The 27,204-nt window shown below is 40.0% G+C and overlaps 1 protein-coding gene across 4 annotated transcripts in view; it reads left to right on the top strand.

Moving 5' to 3' along the window:
• The window catches only part of LOC124869479 (contactin-associated protein-like 4), a 255,881-nt gene that overhangs the window by 74,677 nt on the left and 154,000 nt on the right, over window positions 1–27,204 (top strand). For all 4 annotated transcript variants that reach the window (XM_047367336.1, XM_047367335.1, XM_047367337.1 and 1 more), the window contains one exon: window positions 8,532–8,688. In XM_047367336.1, coding sequence (XP_047223292.1) covers window positions 8,613–8,688 — 76 coding nt within the window. In that variant the 5' untranslated portion in view covers window positions 8,532–8,612. The remainder of the gene's footprint in view (window positions 1–8,531; window positions 8,689–27,204) is intronic.

The raw sequence follows: 27,204 nt of genomic DNA on the forward strand, positions 1-27,204 counted from the left end.
ATCTCTGCTTTTCAGAGGTCCACTCTGCATCTTCTTGTAGCTGTTTTAGATGTTTCTATGGCAAAGCAAAAACACTCCATTAGTGACAATGTGGCACGGAAGAAATGTGTTACTTCGCCACAGGGATAATATGAATTGCAGGTTCAAAACCTAAAAGAGAGCTTTGTCTGGCGAACTTGGGAGGTCTGAAACAGAAATTCCTCCTCAGTGGACTTGCATTGATTGAAGAGGGAATACTTTAGTGGTGTGGAGTCTAGGGGAGTTGAATGAGTGTTCAAATAAAAACAAGTTTGAATATGTTTGATCAATCACTGAATCCTTCTCTCCTGTAGGTTGGCTCTTTAAGCCTCAGGGCAGTGAAGCCATCTGGACACTTTTATCTCAGTTTTTCTAAAAAGTTTTTCCAAGGAATACTTCACAGGGTTCCTTCGCGGTCTAGAAAAGTATGGAAGTTAATTTAGATAGGTCAGGATAAGTATGGAAAAAGGGAATAGAATATGAAAAAATAATTGTAAGGTATTTTTTTTAAGGTAGTATTTTAAGGCTTCATGCACCATTGTTTACATTTTTCCATTCTTTTATTCGCCCATCTGTCCGTCTGTCCATGAATCTTTCAAACATCCATCCATCCATCCAATGAAAACTACACATAAAAAATTATTAGGAACCCACACAAACAGCACTGTGTCCGTCAAAAATGTTGACTTTTTGCAATTTTTTATTATTTTATTTATTTTTGTTTCCATTTTATTTGATAATCCAGTTTTATTGTTTTTTCCTCAGATTAGCTACAACTTTTCCTATTTATATTCTGAAATAATTTAAAAAAAGTTTCTGTCATGGTTAAAAGAAATTACATCCTTCTAAAATTCAGGTCTATTGATAAAAAAAAAAACCTGGTCTTTATTGGGTTCCAGCATTAATGATGTCTGTATTTATTGATTAAAGATGATGCCAATTTAGAAAAGCTGCATATGTGAAACTAAGTAAAGTTTTGCTTCTTACCTGAGATTTCAGATGGAAAGTAAGTGCCAGATGCTGCTGATCAAATGAACTTAATGAGCTAATCAACAGTTAGTGCCACCACCTCTATAAAAACTGCTGGCCTGGTGTGTTTTAACACAATACCAAGTTGAAAAGGTGCCCATCGATCTGGAAACGGTTGTTGGGTCCTTTCCAAACTATTTACATCAGTCTACACAGAGGCAGGTAGTGGTCTTCTCAGGTATAGACGTCCTGGTGAAGCCACCCCGCTCTGCACCCACTCAGACATGCAGTGTAGACAGCAGACATAAAAATATTCATGTTGAATCACTAAAAGACTTACTCAATTTCTTCTGTCACATTGTTCCTGCTTATTTATATGTATTTATGCTGCTGTTCAAACACACTCTCTGTGTGCTCAGTTACAGCTAGAAGGCAACGGTGGGACTGTAGTTGAAGAAGCTGATGAACAGACTTCGCATTAATGAACCTGCTGAGCATGCTATGATCATTTTGGGAGAAAGTTAGACACACATGGCTGTTAAATGATTTTAGCCTCACTGATTTGGTTTAGTTTTGATGATGTTGGCTGTTAATGTGTTATAAATGACTGGAAAGTAAAAAAGCAACATTCATCTACCATTCAGGTGTCCTAACACAATGCCAAGGTAAAAAGATGCCAGCAATGACCTTGGAAAAACAAATGTTCTCATCAATCTGAGAAGGGTTATAATAACATTTATAAAGTATTTAAACCCTGTCTTTCTACGGAGAGAAATTTTATCCCCCAAGTGGAAAATGTTTAAGATGGATGACAATCTTTCCAAGAGTAGACGTTCCAGCAAATTCACACCAAGGCACAACTCTAAAATGCTCAGAGAAATTGCAAAAAACCCGAGAACTCTGTCAACTTTTAACAACTTAAGTCTCAACTTCTCCACAATCAAGATAGTCAATGACTTCTAAAATAAAAGTGTACTTCGACCTCTAAAATTCATAAACCAGTTTGTAGAGAGAGTTGATGGTTTCAGAGGCCACTGTCCTTCTTGGTTCGGATTCTCCGACTCAATTTCTCGGAAGTTGATGGTTTGTTGTCGAGTCACATTTTCCTTTGTGTCCTGATGTCTGTTGTTTTATCCTGCCACATTCCTGTATTTCTTTCTTTCGTATACTTTCAGGAAAGCCGATCTGAACATTAGCTTCTCTTTGTGCCAAACATCTGCAGACCATCTGAGTATGTGATGGTCATGTTGAGTGTGTGTTATCTGATTCCCATGCTGTGCTTGTTCTCCACAGGTTTTATATCATCTCATTCCATCTGCCATCCGCACTCTCAGTAGGTCTTTATTATCAGATCCCCCTGCTAACTCTCTGCATGCCCATTTCGCTTTTCTCTGTGCTTTCAGAACTCTTTTCTTGACCATGTATTTTTGACTGAAGGCTTTTTTCTCGAAATGTGTTCACTTGATATTCTGCCCCGGACCTGATGTGTTGCATGTGACACCATAACCTCATCCCCAGGTACTTCTGTGTTACACAAATTGGTCTAAAGCACGTGCTGTGTGGGGAACGGTGGCTGCTTCGATCGGAGAACATTTGGTTATGACTTTTACAAAGCCAGCTACCAGCTGTGCGGCACAACTTTAAGTTTCCAGAAAATCAAATTATTAAGTCTGTTATCGTCAATGTTGGAGAAAAAGAGGGTGTAATCTAATGGCTTAAAAAAACTCGAGATATAAACTGTGTCGTTCTGCTGTCTTCCCCCACACATGAACTTGAGAGTCCTCCCATTCTTAGGGTTTAATGTGATGTTGCCTCACCCTTTGTAGTTATTACATCATCAGCTTTTCTTTCTGCAAGGTTGAGGAGTCTGTTTATGGGAATTTCTGACAATTCTTCCAGAGGTGAGGTCAGACACTAATGTTGGACAAGAAGGTCTGGGTCACAGTCTCTGCTGTTATTCATCCCAAAGGTGTTCTGTGGGGTTGAGGTCAGGTTTTTCCACATCAGTTTTGCATTTCTATATGTTTATGGACCTTGCTTTTTGCACTGGTGGACAGTGATGTCGGAAAAGGAATGGATCATTTCTGCACTGTTCCCACAGAGTAAGGACCAATGGTCTTTGAGACTGTGGTCCCAGCTCTCTTCAGGTCATTGACTAGGTCCTGTCATGTAGTTCTGGGCAGATCCCTCACCTTCCTCATGATCATTGATGCCCCACAAGGTGAGATCTTGCATGGAGCCCCAGACCGAGGGAGATTGACCGTCATCTTGAACTTCTTCCATTTTCTTGTAACTGCGCCAACAGTTGTTGTCTTCTCACCAAGCTGCTTGTCTGCTTTCCTGTAGCCCATCTCAACCTTATGCAGGTCTACTACTATTTCATCCCCGATGTTCTTACACAGCTCTCTGGTCTTGGCCATTGTGGAGAGGTTGGAGTTTGTTTGATTGAGTGTGTGGACAGGTTTCCTTTATACAGCTAACGAGTTCAAACAGGTGCAGTTAATACAGGTAATGAGTGGAGAACAGGGGGGGCTTCTTAAAGAAGAACTAACAGGCCTGACAGCTGGGATTCTTACTGGTTGTTAGGTGATCAAATACTTATGTCCTGAAATAAAATGCAATTACTTAAAAATCACACAATGTGATTTTCTGGATTTTCGTTTTAGATTCCGCCACTCACAGTTGAAGAGTACCTATGATAAACATGAAAGACTGCGAAATCGGCAGTGTATCAAATACTTGTTCTCCCCACTTTATTATTTAGTCTATGATATTACACTGTAAAGTGAATTTCTGTAATATTTAGGACAGAGTGGTTGGAAATGCAATTCAACATCCAGGAATGTGTTTCTGTTAGTGTAAACTTGTATAAAAACAAGCAATATATGTCCAAACTGCAAGCTTCATGTACCACAAACCATCTAGAGACACTTTATTAAGGAAAAATGTCAACCGTGGTTGCCTTGCATTTTTAGCAGGCACAGTTTGAAAGAACAAGTTTGTTTTAGACATTGGTAAATATGAGCACGATATGAGAAGATCTTTAAGGTATTTCCGCAGTGGCTTCACTTATCGGAGTAGATAAGTGTTTCTTTTTACATACACAAATGTAAGAGTAACACAGTGTGAACTTCTTTTGATTTTAATCTAGGCTGCATCTGAATGGTACACATAATTATTTGGATAGTTCACAGTGACCAAATAAATTTACTGAGGAGTTTAGCTTTTGTTGACTTTGCTGATATCTTCAAATCCTTGAATGTACTAATTGGAAACACTTATTTTCATAAATGAAGTCTTAGTTGCACTAAAAATAAGCTAAATGTGTTTTATTTTTGTCTTGTTCATTGTTTTAACTGCAATAAATGTTACAAGAAGTTTGTTCTCTCAGATTTCTGTTTCCAGGTTTCTAATGTTATGCTGTTTTGTGAGCAGCTTAAAGAATACCACTTTTTTTTCATAGGAAAACGAAACATTGACGTAGAAATCTGCTGAACAGAGATAACAGATTAACTCCACAGATTAGTGAACAGCAGCATAATATGTAAAAACGATCATCTGAGACATATAATGGGGTTTCTTGGCAATTTCATATTTCTGACACAAAGAATTGCTGTTTTTTTTATTTACTCTTCCCTTTAAATAAATGATGCAATAAATTATATTCTGCTCATCTCAAGGTTTTAATTACACACTTGTGTTATGCATGCCTAATGCATGTTGCAGATGTTATTCAAAAACCTGATACCTGAACTGTGACCTGAGTTGTTATTTTCCACAGCATGATCTGACTTAAACTTAAAATACAGTCAGATTTTTTTAAAAGGTTAAAGATGGTTGGGTTGTTTGCATATCTGTTAATAAGTTTATAAGATTCAATGAGTGGTTTTGTTTTTCATCTCCTTGTCTCCATGGGGTTTATCTGGCACATCCTGATGTTCCGCAGAAATTTGTCTGAAAGATGGAAGTGAAAATATTATTTGTTATGAATTATATGTAGGTCACTAACTTGTGTTAATTCTTCCATAATGTTTAACTAAAACATTTCACTTTTTCTCATCTGTATTTATTATGGAAAGTATATTTCCTTATTGTTTTTTTTTTTGTTTTGCTTTGAAAACATAAAAGCAGGTTTTTAATATGTTATATTTAGCATGAATAACTAAGTACAAGAATAAACTTAGTAGAATAAATGGTGAGCAAAAACTAATAGAAATCATGGCAGGTTTTTAATTCTCACAGAAATTTTTTAAAATGACAGTTCAAGAAAAACTGTCAACTTGCAGATAAAATATATCAGAAATCATCCCTTTTTACTCAATGTATCAAAATGCAATTTAAATTAAAACTGTGCTCCTGCCAACCTAATGACCTCCTGCTCCAAGTTGAGGTATTATATGCAGCGTTTGAATCAAACCTGCTGGTAATTAGTATCAGTGTCTACTTACTGCACTGGATCTTTGCCGAGTCCTGCATCATTTCATACAGCTCAAATTCCTTCAGCCTGATGCACAGCTCGCAGATTTCGTCCTCATCGCTCCACGAAGCTGGGCCGAGATCCTCTGCTGTCACGACGAAGACGTCCAGAGGCCGGTAATCAGGAACTTTCATGAGGAGGTTTGATCTCTGGCAGGTGGACGGAGCTTTGACCCCCTGAGCCAGCGAGCAGATCCAATTAACGGAGCTGGTTTTATTGTGGGAGTCTCTCCTCACGTTGATGGGCAAAGAGTTGATCTTTTTCAGTTTGGTGTCAAAAGGAGGCCAGTTGTTGTGGTTTTCCATTTTGTCATGGATGGAGGGGAAGTAATTGCCAGCAGCCATTTCCTCAAGGTGCATTTGTTTTGTTTGTGTTTAAATTGGAGAGAAGCCAGCTTTGAAAATTCTAGAACCAGGAGGGTTTGGAGCCCCAACAGCCAAATACCAAACGCTGGTGATTTTCAGAGAAACTCCCAAAGTTATCTTTCGTTTTGTTTTTTAACAGCTACGGGCTAAAAACATCCCCTTAATTAAAAGTAAAATGAAGGTCAATAAGCAGTCAAAGGGGTGTAACATAGTATGAGGCCACTGGGTATACGCAAACTGAAAAACAGACGTTTGTTTGAATTATAAAATTTAACAAATGCATTATGTCACCTTTTTCTGTGAACGCCATTTAATTTAAGAGGACTTAATTATATAATCGTCTTTATTGGTCATTGCACAAGTACATTACAATGAAATTTGTCCTCTGCATTTAACCCATCCCTTATAGGGATTAGCTAATTACCCTATTAGAAAGATTGGATTAGAACCAGCTCTTACCAGTAAACTCCCAAGGATTATTGATGTCATTTGATTAGTTTTTCTGTGTTTGATTTTCTGTATCATTGTAATGTTTTTCCTCATGTACAGCACTTTGAGTGCCTTGTTGCTGAAAAGCGCTATATAAATAAACTTGACTTGACATGACTTAATTGAATGTTGACTAATGACTAAAGAAACCAGTGGCTGTGCTGTGCTTATTTTCCTCTTGGTGTTGTATTTTAGTGTGTTGGCTATAGTTCAGAGCCATAGTAGGTGAAATGCTCTGCAGTCAGGCTTTACACCACCACACAGTAGGTTTTTGGGTTGTCTTGAATAAGGAAAAAGATGCGGACTGAACTGATTATTCACGTATATTTGAGCTTTTATGGGTGGACCTTGTTATCACACTATGTTCAATGACTGATGGCATGGGTTGTATAAATGTTTATTGGATCTTTTTTCTTTCGTTCATTACATGTAGCAGCAGTGGTCCCAGGAGGTCAAACAGTTATTATTATTATTATTATTATTCATATGCCTGGCAGATTTAGAAGTAAAACAGCTTTCATTTAACCAAGAAGTTTGTTTCTGGAAGGAATTGAGACAGGCCGCACTCAGATATCAATAAAATAATGTAAAAGGAGTATCCATTTAAAAAATATAGTTAACCTGTTTTTATTTACATTATATTAAATACGACATGTCAGATTTTTTATGTACGTCACCATAATCAGTGGAACGATCTATAGTGGCGTTAAGTGATCAAGCTTGACCAACTTTTTGAATGCTTACCCCTGGTATGTTGACCTTTTTATTTGGTGATGAGCTCCAACCCTTTGAGGTTAGAAAGCCTCTGTGCCATCACCCTAATCTTTAGCTTGCTCTAGAGATTCAAGTCAGAACTCTGACTGGGCCACCCCAAAATGTTACTATTACTTCCAGTCAGAGGAAACAGATTGGTAAAATCTCAGGATGACTTTAAAACTAAATCTACCTGTGAATAATTTTGGGCTCAACCACATGGATATCATTTTTTTTTTTGTTTGCATGCAGAAATGAATTTTTCCTCTGATTCGGAACTTCATCATCTAACATAGACCATAAAGACTACAAAACTCCAAATTGGACATTTTCTTTTTGAAAAATCCAGTTAGGCAGGCTTGACCTGTCCATGCTGTATTGAACCCAACTTTTACTGGATGTGAAAAGTTTTCTTGCATATTAAAACCCTTTAATGTTTTTGGACCATTCTGTGTAAACCCGGGAAGTGGATGTCCATAAAGATCCTTTTAGATCAGTAGTTTGTGAAATACTGAAACCAGTTCGTCTGGGACCAACAACCAAGCCAACTTTCAAATGCCCCATTTCCACTAGTCCCTACTCAGCGCGTTTTGGTGCGGCTGTACCGTACCCTCTTCGCTCTTTGTCCTGTTCTTATACAGAGTGTTTCATCTTGCTCCCAGCAGCCTCCTCTGGCTCCCTTTTTTCACTCTGAGTCTGACAATAACCGAAGACTTCTCCTGACTCATACCTTTATATAATCATATTATAACCTTTGATCCTTTGCATCCCCTCTGCAAACTATAGCTTTAGCCAAAGGATGCAAATGTCAAATCTCTGAACTTTATTTTAGGTTAATGAGATTTACTTTAATTGATTGCATGTGTGAGCTCAAGACCACAGAAAGCTGAAGTAAATAAAAAAATGCTTCAATTGATTTGAGCATACAAATATAAAATTAGCTATTTATGACTTTTTTTTATTTTTATTAATTGGACTGATTGTGACCTGAACCTGACTGGTTTCTCAGCTTGGCGCCCTGAGAGGACTTTGGTAGACAGTTAAAAGGGAAAAGGGGGAATAGTATACATCGAAAAGCTCCTAAACAGCCTCCCTTGTCGTTTTTCTGCCTAATTAGGCCGTGGTACTCACCTGTTGAGACAAATTAGCAATGAAAAGATTCACCAGTGAGGGTTATTTTTTCCTATAAGCAGAACTTTCCAGGCCTTTGTTTCCCCCCAACTGTGTGAACACGTGGTTACTTTATTTTTTTAAACTATGGACTTTCTCTGCTTAGATAAGCTTGATTTGTAGCGTTATCAATCAGTTAGGTTATGGGATGTGAGACAGTGTCTCAACTCTAAAGGCTGTTTTTCCTGAAGTGGGTTTTTGTGTAATCGAAGGGCGCAGTCCTGCAATCGTTTCACCTTCTCTCTCTCCCTGTCCATCTCTCTCCTCCCTCTCTGACTGTCCTCCTCCAGATGGATCTGAGGAGATCTCAGTCGGAGCCGTAGAGGAGAGGCGGTCCGTCGGCATCTCTGCAGCCTCCACGCCGCTTCACCATGGGTCTGCGGACTATAAGGGTCTTTGGGATTATTGCTCGGTTTGCCCTGCTGGTGAGCGGCACAGCAGCAGAAGGTGAGTCTCATCTCTGCGCGTCTTTTTATTTCTTTCTTAGTTTCTGGATGGAGACAGACAGAGTCCGGGAAGCGCGGAGCTGGAGGGGGACGCACGTTTTTCAGACGCCGGGGCTCCTGATGCTCGCTGTCAACAAAATATAAACTATTTATTTGTCTGAAAGAGATTTAGTCAGCAGAGTTTTCAGTGCGGAGGTTTGCAGTGCGTCTTGGTGGCGCATGTGCGCTTCTGAACGAGTTGTGGTCTTGAGGACAAATCCGATTTATTAATTCTGTTCTCAGTTATGTTTTGCAATTAACAGAGTTGCAGTTTTGGTGCATAGGAGTGTTGTAATCCTATGCTAGAATCTAATACCTGTGCGTAAAATTAGGTTGCATCTGTTCGTTTTCTGGTGAGTTTGGTGCTCACTGCAGCATGAAGAGCATCCTGGGTTTGCTCCACAAAGCAGAGAGAAGGTTGGAAAGGTGAGGCGTCAGGGAATGGCTCTTTGAGAGGTGCCAGAGTCATGTTTGACCTGCGTCTGCAGGTGTGCTGCTGAATCTGAGGCAGAGCAGTGCTGTTAGGATGAGGAAGAGGAGGAAAAACAAAAAAAAGAATGAGATGGACACAGAGAGCAGGAATGTGGAGGTCACATGTGGGGATGTGTTCAAAATGGGTGCAAACAAACTCATCTGTTTTTGCCTCTTTTATATCTTCTGTTTTTGCTTCCTTCGTAGATCCCATACAGATTCTTCCGCACCCTCTTCTCAGTAGCTGCTCTTCATCTGCTCAGTCATTGACCTCATCATTAAATCTCACATTTATTCAAACCTATGATGTAAGTCCAAGCAGCTGGTTTTATTCAAACAAAGAAACCATTCCCTTTTAAAGGGAGATTTATTGTACCTCATGCTTCAGATAATGCCCAACGATCAGTGAGACAGAATACAACCTCACCTGTTATTCAGTCCAGCCATCTCTTTGTCATCTCTAGACTTACACAGCTGTTAGCTTCTGTTAGCTTTATTTGTGTTAATAACTCCAGAACTGAAGCACGTTTCTGCTGACGGGCGTCTCGCCTTGAACAACAGATGATTTTAATGTTTTGCTGCAGTTTTCACCACTAGCTTAATAGCTCATGGTGGAGCCTTTGATTTGGTGGGTTAGAACAGGAGGTTTGTGTTCCAGAGGGGACACAAGGGGCCAGGTTCGTATCCCACAGATTACCACTCTGGGTCCCTGAGCAAGACCCTTAGCCCCAGAATGCTCCCCGGGCGCCGCACAATGGCAGCCCACTGCTCCCTGTAAGGGATGGGTTAAATGCAGAGGACACATTTTCGTTGTAATGTACATGTGCAATGACCACTAAAGATGATTATTTTTATTTTATTTTTTTAACCTGCAAGTTTTTAAGACTACTAATGTTAGGTGTGTCAAAATAATTCATAGTTTGATGTGATCTGTTCTACAAAAATCAATTCTTTAAAGATATTATTTGCATCAAAACAATACAAAAAAAGCTACTTTCATCTCTCTGAGTTGTTGCACAACTTTTCACTGCAGCGCTGTAGACACACCGGTACTCTGCCCTTTCCTCTTATAGTTACATTTATAGTAGAGAAACAAAGCAGTGAGCTGCTGCTGGAAGTTTAAAACTTCAGTAACAAGGCAAGTATGTTCAGAGAAGAATTGTGGCCACACTCTTTAATTGAAAAGGCTAAAGAGTTGTTCGTAGGTCTTTTGCCGATAAAACTACATGCTATACTACAGAGCGAGGGCACCAACACACTACAACCTTGGCGGAGCAACTTAAAACATGTGTTTAAATATCAGTACCATGTTCATAGCTCCATTACGGTGTTACGTTGGTCTCAGTTCCCCCTTCGAGGTGCTTCCCTACTGTGCAACAGCTCCGTCCTAGCGGTTACCATTTCATACCGGTCACAAAATAGTGAAGTTATGAAATGAGCAGCCCGCTCCCCTCTATAACTTCCCTCTCCAGGAGTAAAGGATTTATAGTGGCTAACATGGCTAATAAGGAACTGAGTAAATGTTACAAATGTTGGACCCAGATTGAAACTGACAACTTGAGCAGAAACCTGTCAGAACCAGTACCAACATAACCAGCTGACAGTATCTTGATCATCAAAGAAAGTATGACGGAAGAATGACCAGAAACACAGAAACTGAACTGAAAAAATTCAGTTTTCTATTTAATTGCACAACTGAATCCAAGCTACATTTTCCCATAATGGATATTAACACTTCTACTAAGTGTTATCTTGTCTACTGTTTTACTATATAGGACAGTGGCACAAAGAGTGCTAATTTGCTCATTACATAATGGTTCTGCTCTAATAAATACAGATGCAATTGTCACTGGTTGTATTTTTGGTTGTATTTTTCTGGCCAGTTGATCGAATCGATTGATCGAACCGATCTTTTCCACCAATCTTATCTATCACCTTATAACACCTGACAGTGTCAGTTATAAAAAAAACAACAACAAAAAAACGGCCAAAATCGTTAATCGGTGATTGGCCAGAAAACTGTATTCGGTGCACCCCTAGTTTGCGTTTTATTTGGACAAGAAGAGAGCAAGACTTTCACCAGAGAACAGGAAGGGTAATAGCTTTATAGCAAAGGTGCTTTATTTATTTTTGTGAGTTTTTAACCTCTGTCTGACATGAAACGTGCTGGATTTGGAAATGTTGAATTAAGCCTCTATGTGCTGATGGACACGACTGTGTTAGTAATGCTGACCACCTTCGAAGAAACATGACAAATGATGTTTTGGTACCTTATTGTATTTCTTGAAGAGAAATTGGAGTCGACAGGAATCGGTGTAAGACTGGAAATCTGTCATAAAACGCTGCATCTCTGAAGAACTTTACAGTAACAACTATGAACGCCCCCTTCTTCAACCAACCTCCAAATCTGCGTCAGAACTATTCACCCTCTGATTCACCACAGTCAAATTTATTAAATTTATTGGTAATTAGTAATTTTTGTGCCTATATTAGAAACTATTGTTATGCTTTTGTTTTCCTAAAAAAGCTAACTGCGTATTGGTCTTTTCCCCTATGTGAATTCAGCTGCTTAAAATTATAGCTTTGTTTCTTTAGAGGAGCTGGATTCTTGACAAATGTGCAGGGAGATAACAACCTGGTTGTCCTTTTTGGACATTTGTCCCATCGGTACTCCTGTTTCTTCACCATGATTGGGGACGTTGCACCTACCTGTTGCTCCAGTAAAAAAAAACTAACTGACTGAAGGATATGCTGCTTCAAGAATCAGAAATACATCCGTCTGCAGTTTCTGTTCATGTCATACTGGTTTGCTTGACTAATTCGGTTACGTGTAGCAAATGATCGCTTCTCTTTGGTTGGATATAAACTTCTGGCATTTTGGGTCTTTTTCTCAGATTTTCATGTCATTGCCTCTCATCTTTATGCATTGCTCTAAATGTGAACAGAAGCATGTGGTGTAGCTGCAGTGCCTGTCCCATGTGAAACTCGGGAATGTGTAAAAAATAAAAAATAAACAGCTGAAGAGTATATAGTTGTATAAAATAAACAGCATTGAATCTGAGCTTTCTGCCTTAAGGATTTTTGGACTTAAATAATAAGAAAATCTGAGGAAGTATTTCAGCTCTAATGTAATTTACATAATTTTAACAGCAGTTTAACAGTTTGAGGCAGAAATCTATATCCGTAGCAGTGTGGAAATTGTGCTTTTGATGTTGATGAATGCAGCTCTTAAAGTTCATGGAGAGGGTGTGAGGAGTCTCTGACAGAGTTCTGAGCTCGGTTTCTGCAGTACCTCTAAGACAGAACCTGGATGGAGGGTTCTAAACAGTAATTCTGCTCTAATTTTCTAATGAATATAAAGCGCTGTTAAAAAACTCGACGTGCAGGAACACCTGAAAATATTTCTTTCCACTTTTCTCTACCATGACTACATCTAATCTTCATCTGGTTGATACCGTCATGACAGAAAGAGATTTTGGGAGGGGAGAAATCATTTTTACTTTTTTAAACAAATGAAAAGTATTTACTCTGCAAAATAAAGCACATTTTACTCTATCACCATGTGCATTTCTAATTAAAAAGTTAAAAAAGCCTCTTCAGTAATTCAATTTCTGTAATTTTATTGTCGGCAACACAAAAGAGCAGTGGTTAAACTTGTTGCCGTTACAACAACAAGGTACTGGGTTCAGATCTCAGCCTCGGGCTTTTTTTTTATTGCTTTCCTTTCATAAATGATATTTTAAATGTCAAAAGGTTCTTTCTGAATAAATAGGGAATAAACCAATTAACCAATCAATCATCACTCTGTCTACTGGCTCTGTCTACTTTTCTCCCTCAGTTCAAAAACATGCATGTTAGTTTAATTGGAGGCTCAAATTGCTCTTTGGTATAAGTCATGAACGGTTGTTCAAGTCCTGTGTCCTGTGTCTACTCCGCCTCTCGCCCCCTGACCCTGAACAGGATTAAGTAGGAACAGAAGAGGGACCACTTGCTGGTTTATTCTGTGTAGCAGGGTTTCCCAACTCTGGTCTTCAGTCCTACATTTTAGATGCTTGTCTTCTTAATCACACCTACACCTACTTAATTATCTTGAAATCAGGCTCTGCAAAGCATGGAATCACTGCTATATGATAAACACAACAAAGGAAAAATAAGGCATATGAAAATTATTTAATGTAAATTATGAATCTTTAATCACTCACTCTTTTACCCTTACAGTTTTAGTATATTGGCATGCTTTTGTTCAACTGAGAGCAAAAATGTCCACTAACTGTCACATAGGCAATTCTTTTTCATGATGCAACATGCAGCCATGCTTGTTCACAGCTGCTGTGCAGAACATGTTCATTCACTTCACTGTTGACAAGGTTTTGCATGTTTAACACTCAGGTCAGGAGGCTTGCAACTGCAGATTTAAAGCTCAAACTGCCTGTTCTCACAACTTAAGCACAATTTATTTATATAGGACCTTAAAAAATCATAAGGTGCTTCACAGTAAAATAACAACTCGCAAAGATCACATATATGTGGTAAAAATGAAACAAAGTAATAAAAAGCTAAACCATGAACAAGTACGCAAATGCCAGTCCAAACTGATGAGTCTTGAGCTGCTTCTTCATAGATTATGTTGGTTTCAATGTTGTTTCACACGTCTCTGTTTCTTTTGTCTCAGATATCTGTCAGGAAGGCGTTTAGTAGAGGTGTAACAACACATAAAATCACAGTTTGGTATGTTTTCTGTTCGCTTTAAGAAAAATAGAAATTGGAAAGTATATAACTTACTGACTGGATTTTTTAAATTAATGAAGTAGAATAAGCTGACATAGCCGATGCCTGGATAGATAGATTATACAACAAAATAAATACTTGAAAACAGTCAGTCATTGTCTACCGCTTATTCCATAGTGGGTCGTGGGGGAGCTGGTGCCTATCTCCAGCAGTCTATGGGCGAGAGGCAGGGTACACCCTGGACAGGTTGCCAGTCCATCGCAGGGCAACACACAAACAACCACGCACACACTCATTCATACACCTAAGGGCAATTTAGAGTTACCAATTAACCTAACAGGCATGTCTTTGGACTGTGGGAGGAAGCCAGAATACCCAGTGAGAACCCACGCATGCACAGGGAGAACATGCAAACTCCATGCAGAAAGACCCCCGGCCGGGAATTGAACCCAGGACCTTCTTGCTGCAAGGCAACAGTGCTACCAACTGCGCCACCGTGCAGCCTACTTGAAAACAGTCAATGTTAATATTGAGACATTTTTTAGTAAGACTGTGCCAATATATGGGAATAAAACATGTTTGTTCTGATTTTTAGACATTTTAGTGTCCCAACTGTACCTGAATGCAGCTGTTGGGAAAATCGCCTCTCATCAATGGAAATTAGTAAATCTAAAACTTGATTATTCCATCGTCACTGTAGCTGCATGAGAAAACTGATGACGGATTTACACAGCGTCCGTCTCCGCTCCGTTGCGAAGCGAAGCCCAGAGGTGCTCTGGGACGCGTGCACATCATCCATCCATCTGTCCGTCCGTCCGTCCATCCGTCTGTCTGTCCGTCCGTCCGTCCATCCATCCATCCATCCTTATGCGTATATGAATTAATATATCAAGGCTTTTAAGAAAATCTAGTCTTTAGTGACTTATTTTGAAAATTCAGATGTTGTCTGAAACATACCCCAAAGAACTTGCAGCTGTAAATGCAACAAATCTGAGGGCTGAATGCAATGCAAGCCACACTTTTCAGATTGTCTTTTGTTGAAAAAGTTAAAAACCGTGCACCTTTTTCCTTCCATTTCACAATTACGCACTAGTTTGTGTTGTTCTGTGTTTCAATAACATTGAAATTAGTGGTCGTAATGTGACATAAATAATTTTACTAAATTATTACTAAAGTACTTTTTCTAAGGCACTGTAGTTTCCAACACAATCAGTCGTAAATCCTGAGACTTAAAGCACTTTAAAGTAAAAGGAGGGAACCTCGTAAAGATTGCCTCTCCTCTGTGATTTGATGGATCTTCTGCTACTTTCTTCTCAGCGTGGTGCATCTACTGATTGACAGATGACTGAGGAATCCAGTCAAAGCTGTCTGGAGACTCTGAGTTGATTCTGTCTACTTCCTCATACTTCATTTCTCTGTTCTTCCTCCTTGAATAAAACATCTCTAGCTTCACCCAAAATGTCACTTTTTCTCTTCTTTTTCACCTGATATTCCTCCCCTTCCCTGCCTTTACCGACCTTTATCCTTCTCCCCTTCCTTTTCTTTCAAATTGCTCATCCTGATGTTTGTTTTTCCAAGCAGCATCTTTCCTCTCCATTGACCTGAACTTCACATCTGTCTCCCTTTGTTTCAGGTCCATCTCCTTACATCACAAAACCTCTCTCTGTTGTCTCTAAATCAAAAAGTTTCTGCTGGCTTCCACTCCTTTTGTTTTTTTAACCGTATTCTTTTTCCAGTCTCTCCCATTTCACATCTAAATCTCCGTATCTTTCCCATGATTTTTGCTTCCACCTTAATTTCCAGGTTTATTGTCACTTTAAGCCGGTTGTACTTAGTTGAAGATAGTATCTGATGCTGTACACCTGAGAAATATTGTCCAAGGTGATACAGGCACTTTAGTGCAAGAATAAACTGACAAAAAGTATCCATGAGATGTTTCAAAAAATAATGTTTGGATATTTTACTGGATTTTTAGAGTAAAAATAATTTTGGACCAATATTATAGCGTTATAACATTTTTAAACCTTCCGAAAATAGTAACCCATGATAGTGATACTGTTGGGAATGACAGGAAACATTGTATTTCTAGCCCAACATGTCCGAAACAATAAACGAGAGAAGATATTATGTAATTACATTTTGACTAAATGTTACGGCACTGAATACATGCTGTGGCCAAAGGCACACCTTGTTTTTTCAAGCCATGTTTCTCAGCAGAAATGACAAGGCACTTAACTCCAAATGAGATGGATGGACATTGTTCAATATTCTGAATGGATCGCAGCTTTTTGCCAAGAGCACAATTGGATATGGATCCCAGCCAGTAGAAAGTTGGGCAGAGGTCCTACAAAGCCTCTGCAGCCTAAAATACAAAACTTTCTTTTGATGTTTTAATGGGTTGTCTATTTTAACCTCACTCGTAAACAAACATGCAAAGTTTAAGCTGATCACTAGAGTTCCTTTGCAGTCTGGAAAAGTCAGGAAATGTAAGAATTTCATTTGTGTATTTTCCAGGTAATTTGGAAAAACAAAATAAGAGAATAGAATTTGTTTCCAGAGTTTATTTCCTATCCCACTGTCCAAATATTGTTGTCTTTCTTTCCATCTTTTCTTCTTTGCTTCTTGATAATATTTTTTCTCATATATTTCCTTGTTTCTGTCCTTCCACCTTCTCTCCTTACCTCTCATTTCATTCATTTCTTCATTCCTTGTGTGCTTTGTTCCTCATTTTCCTTCTTACCTTTCTTACTAGCTTGTTCCTTTACCTCTTTGTCTCCTTGTGTCTTTCCTTTCTCACTTCTTTTTGTCCTACTGCATTTTTTGTTCCTTCCTTTCTTCCTCTTTTCCTTCCTTTCCTCCTACCTTCATTTCGTCCTCTCTTCCTTCCTTCCTGCCTTTTTCCCTTCCTTCCTGCCTTTCTCCCTCCCTCCCTGCCATCCTTCCTTCCGGCCTACCTCCCTCCTTCCCTCCCTTCCTTCTTTTTTCATGCCTTCCTCCATTCCTTCCCCCTCCAACGCTTTCTTCCTTCCTTCCTTCCTGTCTGCATTCCTCCCTCCCTCCCTTCCTTCGTACCTGCCCACCTTCCTCCCTTCCACTCTCCCTCCCTACCTCATTTCCTTCTTTCTTCCTGCCTTTCTCCTTTTCTTCTTTCCTCCCTACCACTCTTTCTTCCCTCCTTACTTCCTGCCTACCTCCCTCCCTTCCTTCATTTCTTCCTCCCTTCCTCCCACCCTCCCTACCTTTCTCCTTTCCTCCCTGCCTCCCTCCCTCCCTCCTTCCCTCCCTTCCTTCTTTCTTCCTGCCTTCCTCCCTTCCTTCCCCCTCCCACGCTTTCTTCCTTCCTTCCTTCCTGTCTGCATTCCTCCCTACCTCCCTTACTTCCTTCCTTCCTTCCCGCCTTTCTCCATTCCACCCTACCTGCCTTACTTCCTTCCCCCCCACCTTCCTCCCTTCCACCCTCCCTCCCTCCCTTCCTTCCTTCCTTCCTGCCACCCCTTCCTACCTCACTTCCTTCTTTCTTCCTGCCCTTCTCCTTTCCTCCCTCCCTCCCACTCTTTCATCCCTCCTTCCTTCTTCCCTCCCTCCCTCTCTCTCTTCCTTCCTTCCTTCCTGCTTTCCTGACTTCCTCCCTCCCTCCTTCCTGTTGTTCCTTGTGTCATGCCTCTCTTCATTTATTAAAGGTTTGCTAGAAGAAAACTTCCTCTCTGAAAATAACATAACAGCACAACTTATGTTTGTAGAGTTAAAGCTCGACAGGACAATGATGCCAGACACAACACGAAGACTACAACAGAATGAATGAAATTGAGGTACTGCAGTGGTCCAAATAAAGCCCACATCTCAGCTTGCTGAAATGCCTTGATGGGACCTGTGCTGAATTAAATATCATTAAAAATCTCAGTGAACTCCAGCAATATTCTGGCAGGAGGTGGGCCCAAATTCCGCCATAATGATGTGGAAAACTGAGAGAATCAGACAGAAAACAATTACTGGGACTTATTGCTGCAGTAAGGGGGTTCTTACTTTTGAATCAGTGGGTGTACTTAGTTTTTTACATAACATACATGTGTCATGGTGTTTTTATCAGACTGAAATCTGGTTGATCAGTGTTGAAACGTTTCCTGTAGTACTCACCATTCTCTGTGTTTCTTCCCTCTCTTCAGCTTTCTCATCTGTAGGTTTGTGCTTTTCTTTCTGTCTCTGTCAGTGTGTGTCTCTTACTGGGCTCATCTTGCCAAGCGTGACCCAGCAGCGCACTCATCATGCACGGACCATAAACCTCAGCAGCATAATAAGTTAAAGCTGCAGGGATTCCAAGCTGCACGCTTCAGTCTGAGCCTCACGACATCACCCACTGTGGAGACTTTCCACCCTTCATTATAGACGTTGTGTTAAATGACAACAAAGTAGAAATGCTTTATCCAAAAAATGATGGCACTCTGACGACTTGTTAGCTGGAGCGGCGAGCTGGTTGTGTCACTGGATTTGACTTAATTAGATTGGAGGAAGTCGGTGAGTGAATCAGCTACCCGCAGGGCTGTAAAGTCACAGTGCGTTTAATCACCTTCCAATATAACAACTTTACAGAGTCACTGTGGATTCAGTGGTTCAGAAAAAGCAGCCAAATGACAAAGATCTGAAGCACAATGACGCTTTAAGCTGCCAAAAACTGTGATTTATCGTTTAGTCACTTTTTGTGCTGAAAGGTTTTTGGTTTAAACAAGTTTTAATCTGTTCCTACCTGAAGGAACTTACAGAAATTCTTCATGTTTGCTCAAAAACATCAGAGCAAAGGGGGTCTGAATACAAATGCACTGCACACTGTTCACATTTTAATTTTATTGGGGTGTCAGGCGGTGTAGCTGCAGTGTGTGCGCCTAATATACACACCCAGCTGTCCGGGTTCAATTCCTGGCCGTGAGACCTTTGCTGCATGTCTTCCCTCCTTCTCTCTCTGCCCATTTCCTGTCCGATTACTGTCAATATAAGCAAAAAAATAAAACCTTATATCAATCTGTTCCGGTAGCCTCCTGGTATTTAGGAATCTTTGTAGCAATGTTTATTTCCAGATGCTTTCAGCGCATATTAAATCTCTTTATAAAGAAACTAAATTATTTAAACAACTATTCCAGGAGCTAAATTCCTCTTTCAGGAACTGAAGTTAAGCCTAAAAAAGACACATCCCACTGAGACGTCCGTACTCCTGCTTTGCTCTGCGGCTTTAGTATCAAAGGATTTTTTTTTGTGCAAAGCTGACATTGTATAAATGATGCAAAATGAAGCAATGCAGCCACAGAGGTATGCAGCTCTCCTCTGAATAACAATAATAGCATCATTAAAGTTTTTTGTCTTTATTCTTCACCTTGGAAGAGACTGCCTTCCTTCTCTCTGGGTCTCTAACAACGGCCTCTGAAGGCTCAATTAGTTCTGGTTTGCTTTATGTTTGTCCTGCAGCGGTCTACATATTGAAACATTTTGATTATTTTCCATTTCTATTATTTAATTAGCTTTGATGTGTTGAAGAACTCTTATTTTTCTTATGCTTCTCTCAGAAATCTTTGAAATTTAAACGTTTTACGTCTCTGATTCTGAATTTGTGTTCTCTAATGTAAAAATGCCTAAAATGTCTACCTTAAATAAACAGCAATACAGTTACAGTGATGTAAAAAGAAAAAAGTTGTCGCTTTGAGTTTCTCAATTTCATTCAAGCTGAAGATTCACCATTAAAATTCCAACGTTTTTCTGTCCCTCAGAGCTGTTGTGGAGCTCCTTTGTGCCCCAATCAGCACCATGTATTAGTGCAACAATGTGATCCAAACGGATTGGGTTTAATGGATGAGTAACAAAAGCTCTTATTGAATCTGCAGTGAGTCATGCAAAAGCCAAATGCCTCACTGCTGTGTTGTGAAAAGCTTTCGGACCCAGAGGAGTTTTCGCCATTTGAAAGCTATAACCAAAAACAAATACACATACCACAGCTCCCTGAAACCAATAAGTTGTCCTTCAGCTATTTTCTCCTCTGAGAGCCCACCTATTGAACATCGCTCACTTAATAATCATCCTCGCCAAGTTTCTCCTCCACATTTCATTTGTTTCAGCGCTCGGCAGAGCTGGGGGTGAGGTCTGCCTAAAGCTGTTTATCAGGGAGACTGGAGAGGGGCTAAAACATGTCCGGAGAGCTGTGGTGTTGTAAGTTAGATCAATTTTTAGACTCAATATTTATCAAGTTCATCTCTACAGTTGGGTGTTAGATTTGGTGTGTGTGCAGAGAATCTTCTAAAATATGAAGGGAAACAAATTGAAATTGTCTGCTGTCCTGTTACAGTTCATAAAATTTTATATCCACTTCTAATGTTGTGATTTAAGCAAACTACTTTAAATTTGCAGTTCTGTGAGTGACAAGCAGTTTGATGCAGAGAGACACAAAATTGCACACAGCTGTTGGGTTCAGTGGTTTAACATAAAGTAGGAGTTCAGTGAATGTTGACAATGAATATTTAAATTTGAAAATTTAAATTCAGTTTAAATGTTGAAAGCTGTTGATGACTTGCACATAGTTATATTTTGAGGGCATTTGAGTCCAGTGAGGTGTTTATAAGCGTAAATGAATCAGTAAATGGCCGTTTCAGTTGTGTAAAATTGTTTTCCGGCTTTTTTGCCGACAATGTACAAAAAATGTTAATTGTTTAAAGCTACTTATGTAGAAAAGTGTATTAAATATATACAGGGGTTGGACAATGAAACTGAAACACCTGGTTTTAGAGCACAATAATGTATTAGTATGGTGTAGGGCCTCCTTTTGCGGCCAATACAGCGTCACTTTGTCTTGGGAATAACATATACAAGTCCTGCACAGTGGTCAGAGGGATTTTAAGCCCTTCTTCTTGCAGGATAGTGGCCAGGTCACTACGTGATACTGGTGGAGGAAAACGTTTCCTGACTCGCTCCTCCAAAACACCCCAAAGTGGTTAAATAATATTTAGATCTGGTGACTGTGCAGGCCATGGGAGATGTTCAACTTCACTTTCATGTTCATCAAACCAATCTTTCACCAGTCTTGCTGTGTGTATTGGTGCATTGTCATCCTGATACACGGCACTGCCTTCAGGATGCAATGTTTGAACCATTGGATGCACATGGCCCTCAAGAATGGTTCGGTAGTCCTTGGCAGTGACGCGCCCATCTAACACAAGTATTGGACCAAGGGAATGCCATGATATGGCAGCCCAAACCATCACTGATCCACCCCCATGCTTCACTCTGGGCATGCAACAGTCTGGGTGGTACGCTTCTTTGGGGCTTCTCCACACCGTAACTCTCCCGGATGTGGGGAAAACAGTAAAGGTGGACTCATCAGAGAACAATACTTGTTTCACATTGTCCACAGCCCAAGATTTGAGCTCCTTGCACCATTGAAACCGACGTTTGGCATTGGCATGAGTGACCAAAGGTTTGGCTATAGCAGCCCGGCTGTGTATATTGACCCTGTGGAGCTCCCGACGGACAGTTCTGGTGGAAACAGGAGAGTTGAGGTGCACATTTAATTCTGCCGTGATTTAGGCAGCCGTGGTTTTATGTTTTTTGGATACAATCCGGGTTAGCACCCGAACATCCCTTTCAGACAGCTTCCTCTTGCGTCCACAGTTGATCCTGTTGGATGTGGTTCGTCCTTCTTGGTGGTATGCTGACATTACCCTGGATACCGTGGCTCTTGATACATTATAAAGACTTGCTGTCTTGGTCACAGATGCGCCAGCAAGACGTGCACCAACAATTTGTCCTCTTTTGAACTCTGGTATGTCACCCATAATGTTGTGTGCATTTCAATATTTTGAGCAAAACTGTGCTCTTACCCTGCTAATTGAACCTTCACACTCTGCTCTTACTGGTGCAATGTGCAATCAATGAAGACTGGCTACCAGGCTGGTCCAATTCAGCCATGAAACCTCCCACACTAAAATGACAGGTGTTTCAGTTTCATTGTCTAATCCCTGTATGTTGTTTATATTTTTCCTGGCACTTTACAGAGAGTGCACATTGAAATTCCTTTTAATTAAATACAGTCCAGCTTTACCTACATTTATTCAAAATAAGTGCAATTCCAGCCAATAATTGTTTAATTAATGTTTGCAGCAGGCCTGAATAGACATTGCTTCATGTGGTGGAGATTACCTTATGAAGGTGATCTATAGTCTGGAACTGACACCCATTTTGCAAACCTCCCTTGCCATCTATGCCTAAAAATATGATGGATTTAGAACTGGATTTAGATCATAAGTGAAATGAGCTTCTTCCAAAGGGTGGCTGCACTCAGCCTTAGAGATGAGTGTAGAGCCACTTCTTCTCTGCATTGAAAGAGTTGGTTTAGGCAGTCTGGGCATCTGATCAGAATGCTCCTGTGGGCGCCTATCTTTGGAGGGTTTCCGGATTTATCCCACTGGGAAGAGACCCCAGGGAGGGCCAGGATTTACTGGAGGGACTAAATATCCTGTTTGGTCCGGAAACACCTTGGGATACTCCAGAATGAGCTGGAGGATGTTGCCATGGAGAGGGATGTCTGGGGTTCCCTCCTGGACCTGTTCCCCCAATGGATGGATGGGTGGATTTGGATCGAGGGAGGATGTAGGATGATTTAAAAGAGGCACGAGTCTCTTGGAAGAAGTCCTACATCAGACGAATGAACTGCAGTGTTGTCCTGTTGAAAGACCCAGTAATCATGGCTCACATGACTTCCTTCAGTCTTCTGGTTAATGGGCTACAGTCAGCATTGGTCAGGATTTTAATCTGAGGATCTGCCTGTGTCTTCATGGACAGGGTGTCGGATCCTTTAGCTCAGTGCGTGTGAAAAAATCTGATTAGCTGATGAATTGCCTGTTTTAATTTATTTTTCTTATTTAAGTTTTCATTGGTTTTATAACAAACAAAGTAATAACAAAACTTGATACATAAAACAGCCAGGTCAGCGTTTAACAGACCAAATATATGAAAGTTTCAAAGAGGAAGAGCTTTTATACACATCCTCAGGGGAAGTGGTTTCCCAACTTCTTTTCAGCTGGGTCCCACTTTGGTTTATAGGAAATGGGTCATTCATTCGTTTAATTAATTCATACCACCCCCCTGCAACGGCTCAGGGACAACGAAACTGTCACAACAATCAGAAGAAAAGAAATCAGTCACCAGAGTAGCAGTTCATTTATTGCATCTCATCAGCGTTGCAAGAGAGAAAAAAGACTCAGGACATCTTTAAAATTTCTGTATTGTTATTTAGTTTGTCCAGCATGTGTTCATTCAATTCAATTCAATTCAGTTTATTTATATAGCGCCAATTCACAACACATGTTGTCTCAAGGCACTTCACAAAAGTCAGGTACATACATTCCAATCAATCCTAATCATTGAACAGTGCAGTCAGATTCAGTGATTTATTCAAATTGGATAAAAAGTTTTTCTATCTAAGGAAACCCAGCAGATTGCATCCAGTCAGTGACTTGCAGCATTCACTCCTCCTGGATGAGCATGTAGAGACAGTGGACAGTCACTGGTGTTGACTTTGCAGCAATCCCTCATACTGAGCATGCATGTAGCGACAGTGGAGAGGAAAAACTCCCTTTTAACAGGAAGAAACCTCCAGCAGAACCAGGCTCAGTGTGAGCGGCCATCTGCCGCGACCGACTGGAGGTTAGAGAGAACAGAGCAGAGACACAAAGAGAACAAAGAAGCACTGATCCAGGAGTACTTTCTATGGGAAGGAAAACTAAATGTTAATGGATGTAGCTCCTTTAGTCATTTCACCTAGAAAGAAAGAACAGATAAACTCTGAGCCAGTTTTCAAGGCTAGAAAGAGAAGCACATAGAGTTAGTCACAGTAAAAGCTCAGTCAATTGCCATGTCTAGGAGAGAGAAAGGGTTAAACACCGAAAGACAAATGTGTTCATGTGAACACATTTCCAACATGATTTCCAACCAGTTTTCAATATCCCGAGCAGAAGTGGACTTCCATAATCTGAGGATTACTCTGGCAGCCGCGACCACCCCCACCTGCATCTCTGTGCTTTGGTGTTTTGATAAATTAGGTATCACTGTCTGATTCCAGTAAACAGCTGGCTTCTTATTCCCGCACCTTTGAAAAAGTTAACTTAACTGTTACTCGACAATTTTTCTGAGACTGCTAATGTCTGACCACTTATGAAAATCTTAAGTTTTAAAATGTAAAAGTTGAAATGACGAGAAAAAGTCAAAATGCTGAGGAAAAAAGCTTTAATTACAAGAAAAAGGTATCTCAACAATAAAGTCCAAACGACACTGGCACAAAGACGTGCGACAGCCATGCCTCGTGTTAATAAGCAAGTTAACTTTATACTTCAGAATAAGATTTAATAACAAAGAAATTCTTTCTCTTAGAATATAAACATCTCATAGACGCAGTTTTCAGGAGGAACTTAGCAGTTTCAACATTCACCCTTCCTAATATGTTTCTAATATTTTTTAAGATATTAATGTTAAATGTACAGATTGGTTCTGCTTCAGGAGAAAGTAATTACTTTTTACAATGACATCACTGTCTTATTAGATTTTTCATAATCAATCTTGGGCTGAAAGATTAACTCTTTATGCACAGTTTAGGAGTGCCCCCAAGTGGTGAAATAAAGGTTTAATTCCACTACCATGTCAGCCATTCAACATGCTGATGTAAGAGAACCTTCATCAGTGCAGACAGAGTGTCTGCAGATTGTGGCATAAGATTGTGTACAGTAATATCAGGTTCCTGCTGCGATCTGTGGTGCATTAATTTTGTTGCAGAGACGCAGTATATCTGATGTCTCTAACTTCCAACATTCGTGCTACAATCTTTCTTTCAAAAACATCTATGGCACTCTGGCTTAGCTGGAGATCAGACTACATTTGCTTCAGTGTCAGATCTGTAGAAAGACAATCCCGGATAATTAGCTCATACCCCAGTGAAATTGTTACCACCTGTATGTTTGCAGCAGGAATGTTTAAAAAAATATTTAACCTCCCAAAAATGCATTACTTTCAAATCATTCAGCTGTAAGCGTAGGTTTACTTGTCGTCATCTTAACTACAACTCATCAGTCTTCCTTGAGGTTTTTATCTCCCCTCTTAGCAGCTTCAGAGCCACTGGAGTGTGTGCTGTAATCATAGCCTAATGACAGATTATCTCTCGAATACTAAATGACTTTAAGCCTGTTTTAATGACAGATAATACCACCACACTCCAACTGTGTGTGTTTTGCATGCTGATTTACATTTTCGCCCCTCTTTCCTTGCTGTTTAAACGTCGTTTGTGACTCACTGGTCGAGGTGATTCATTGTACTCACAGTCTGAGTAATAAAATAAAAAGTTCGTAGTGAGTTTACTCCCAGGATGGATCAGACACAGGGATATCCTGTCCTGACTGGAACTGTGAAGCAGTAATGAAAATAGATTTGACTCAGTTTTCATCAGGTTATGCTGCAGTTAAACTCCAAATTGGTGGTTATGTTGTCATTGCTTTGCACCTAATGACAGAGTGTCTCAGGCTGGTCTGGTTTGGTCATCTACATGCTCACTGTGGCAGCACAAAGTTTTTTATTATTCAGCTGCTTCTGGCTGCAGGGACCTAATATGAGTTGCAGTAAATTATTGAGATGTTGGAGGCTGAATGGCAAAGTCAGAGGTGTTATTACTCACCCACTGAAGGCTATTGGGTGCCTTTAGAAAGAGTTGGTTATTTAAGCTGCGGAGGCTCCCGGGGAATATTAGGCCGGCTTGATTAAATCTCCCTGCTCCTGAAGTATCCCTCATCTGTTCCGAGATTAATCTGGTAAATGCTGAGGGTGGAAAGTGTAAATCTGAACTCATTTTGAATGTTGCAGAACCCCATCTTGAGGGAATTTATGGCTTTTTGGTACGCTGGCCCAAAGGAACAATACCACAGCTATTTCGTGTTAATATGTGTTGAAGTTTCCTTTTGAACCCCTGGGCTGTTTATGATTCATGAGAGGACAGCACAGGGAAAGAAGGAAAGCAACTGAGGCTAAATTTCCTTTATATTTTTCTTTTACTGTCATTTATGGAAATTAACTGAATCAAGCGGGAGGCATCAATGGGGTCTGGTGAGGTCAAGGTTACAGGCCAAAACTGAAGCCACCCATCATGAATGTGGATTTACTAAACCAGGATCTACATGACTACAATCCATTCATGTAAAATTAGCATCATTTGGACTGGAGTGTTTGTTCAAGACCGACCCAATAATGAATCTGCCACCCAGCAAAACAATGAAGCCATTTATTAAATGCAGCTGTTGTCATCGCAGATGAGTTGTTGTCGCTTCAGATATCAGCTGTCGTAAGTGCAGGTCATCGTGTTTCATCACTGGGGGTGACAGGAGTCTCAAACCGTCAATGGGTTCCACATTCAGAACTCTATTTGCTGCAGCTCATGTATTACTTACGCCTGTTTTAATTTGGGGACATTACACGTACCAACTGAAATTGCATTAGTCACCAAGGTCATCATGTTGTTTTATTCTGTAATGTAGAGATTAGTATCTGATGGATTGCAACACACTCAATGATAATAAGTTATTCCAATGAATGAAGCATGATTGCTCTGAATGAACCAATGCAAACAAATAAATGGAGAATAAAATATTTTATAGTGAAGATAAGCCTGCAAAATGAATTATTCAACCCAAGTTAAAACCTTAATGATTTGTCTTTGGTTTTCTATTTGAGTTGATTATGAAAACCAAATAGATCTTACATACACCCACCGACAAAAACACTGGGATGCTCAGAAGCAACTGTCCTGTTTAATATAACCAAGTTTGATTTGCAAGGAGATGGCAAATCTAGAATGGGCTGCAGAGGGTATAGCGCTAGTTTCGTAAGGGGAGCAATAGTTTTATCAGGCAGTAACCAAAGCATCCTACAGTCAGTCAATCCAGTGAGGGAAAGTCTCCAGGGAATCCATTAGACTGCATTAGACTTTCCAAAGTGCTGCAATTTCCTGTTTTTGTTGTATTATAGATCAGTTGTTTTGTTTAATCTGAAAGGAATGTAGAGAAATGCTGAGCGGATACAAACACTTTTGTGTTATGTAACAAGGTAGAGTGAGTTAGAACTGGATTGTTGAACTGGACTGAACACAAAAGAATTATGAAATAAAGACATACACTGAATTTATCGATTTGTCAGCGGTGATGTTAAGAGGTGTTTTTTGTTTGTTTGTACTCTTCAATTCTTGCTAAATTCTTTCTCAGAGGAAAAGCCA

Source organism: Girardinichthys multiradiatus, chromosome 6 (assembly GCF_021462225.1).
Source record: "Girardinichthys multiradiatus isolate DD_20200921_A chromosome 6, DD_fGirMul_XY1, whole genome shotgun sequence".
NCBI lineage: Eukaryota > Metazoa > Chordata > Actinopteri > Cyprinodontiformes > Goodeidae > Girardinichthys > Girardinichthys multiradiatus.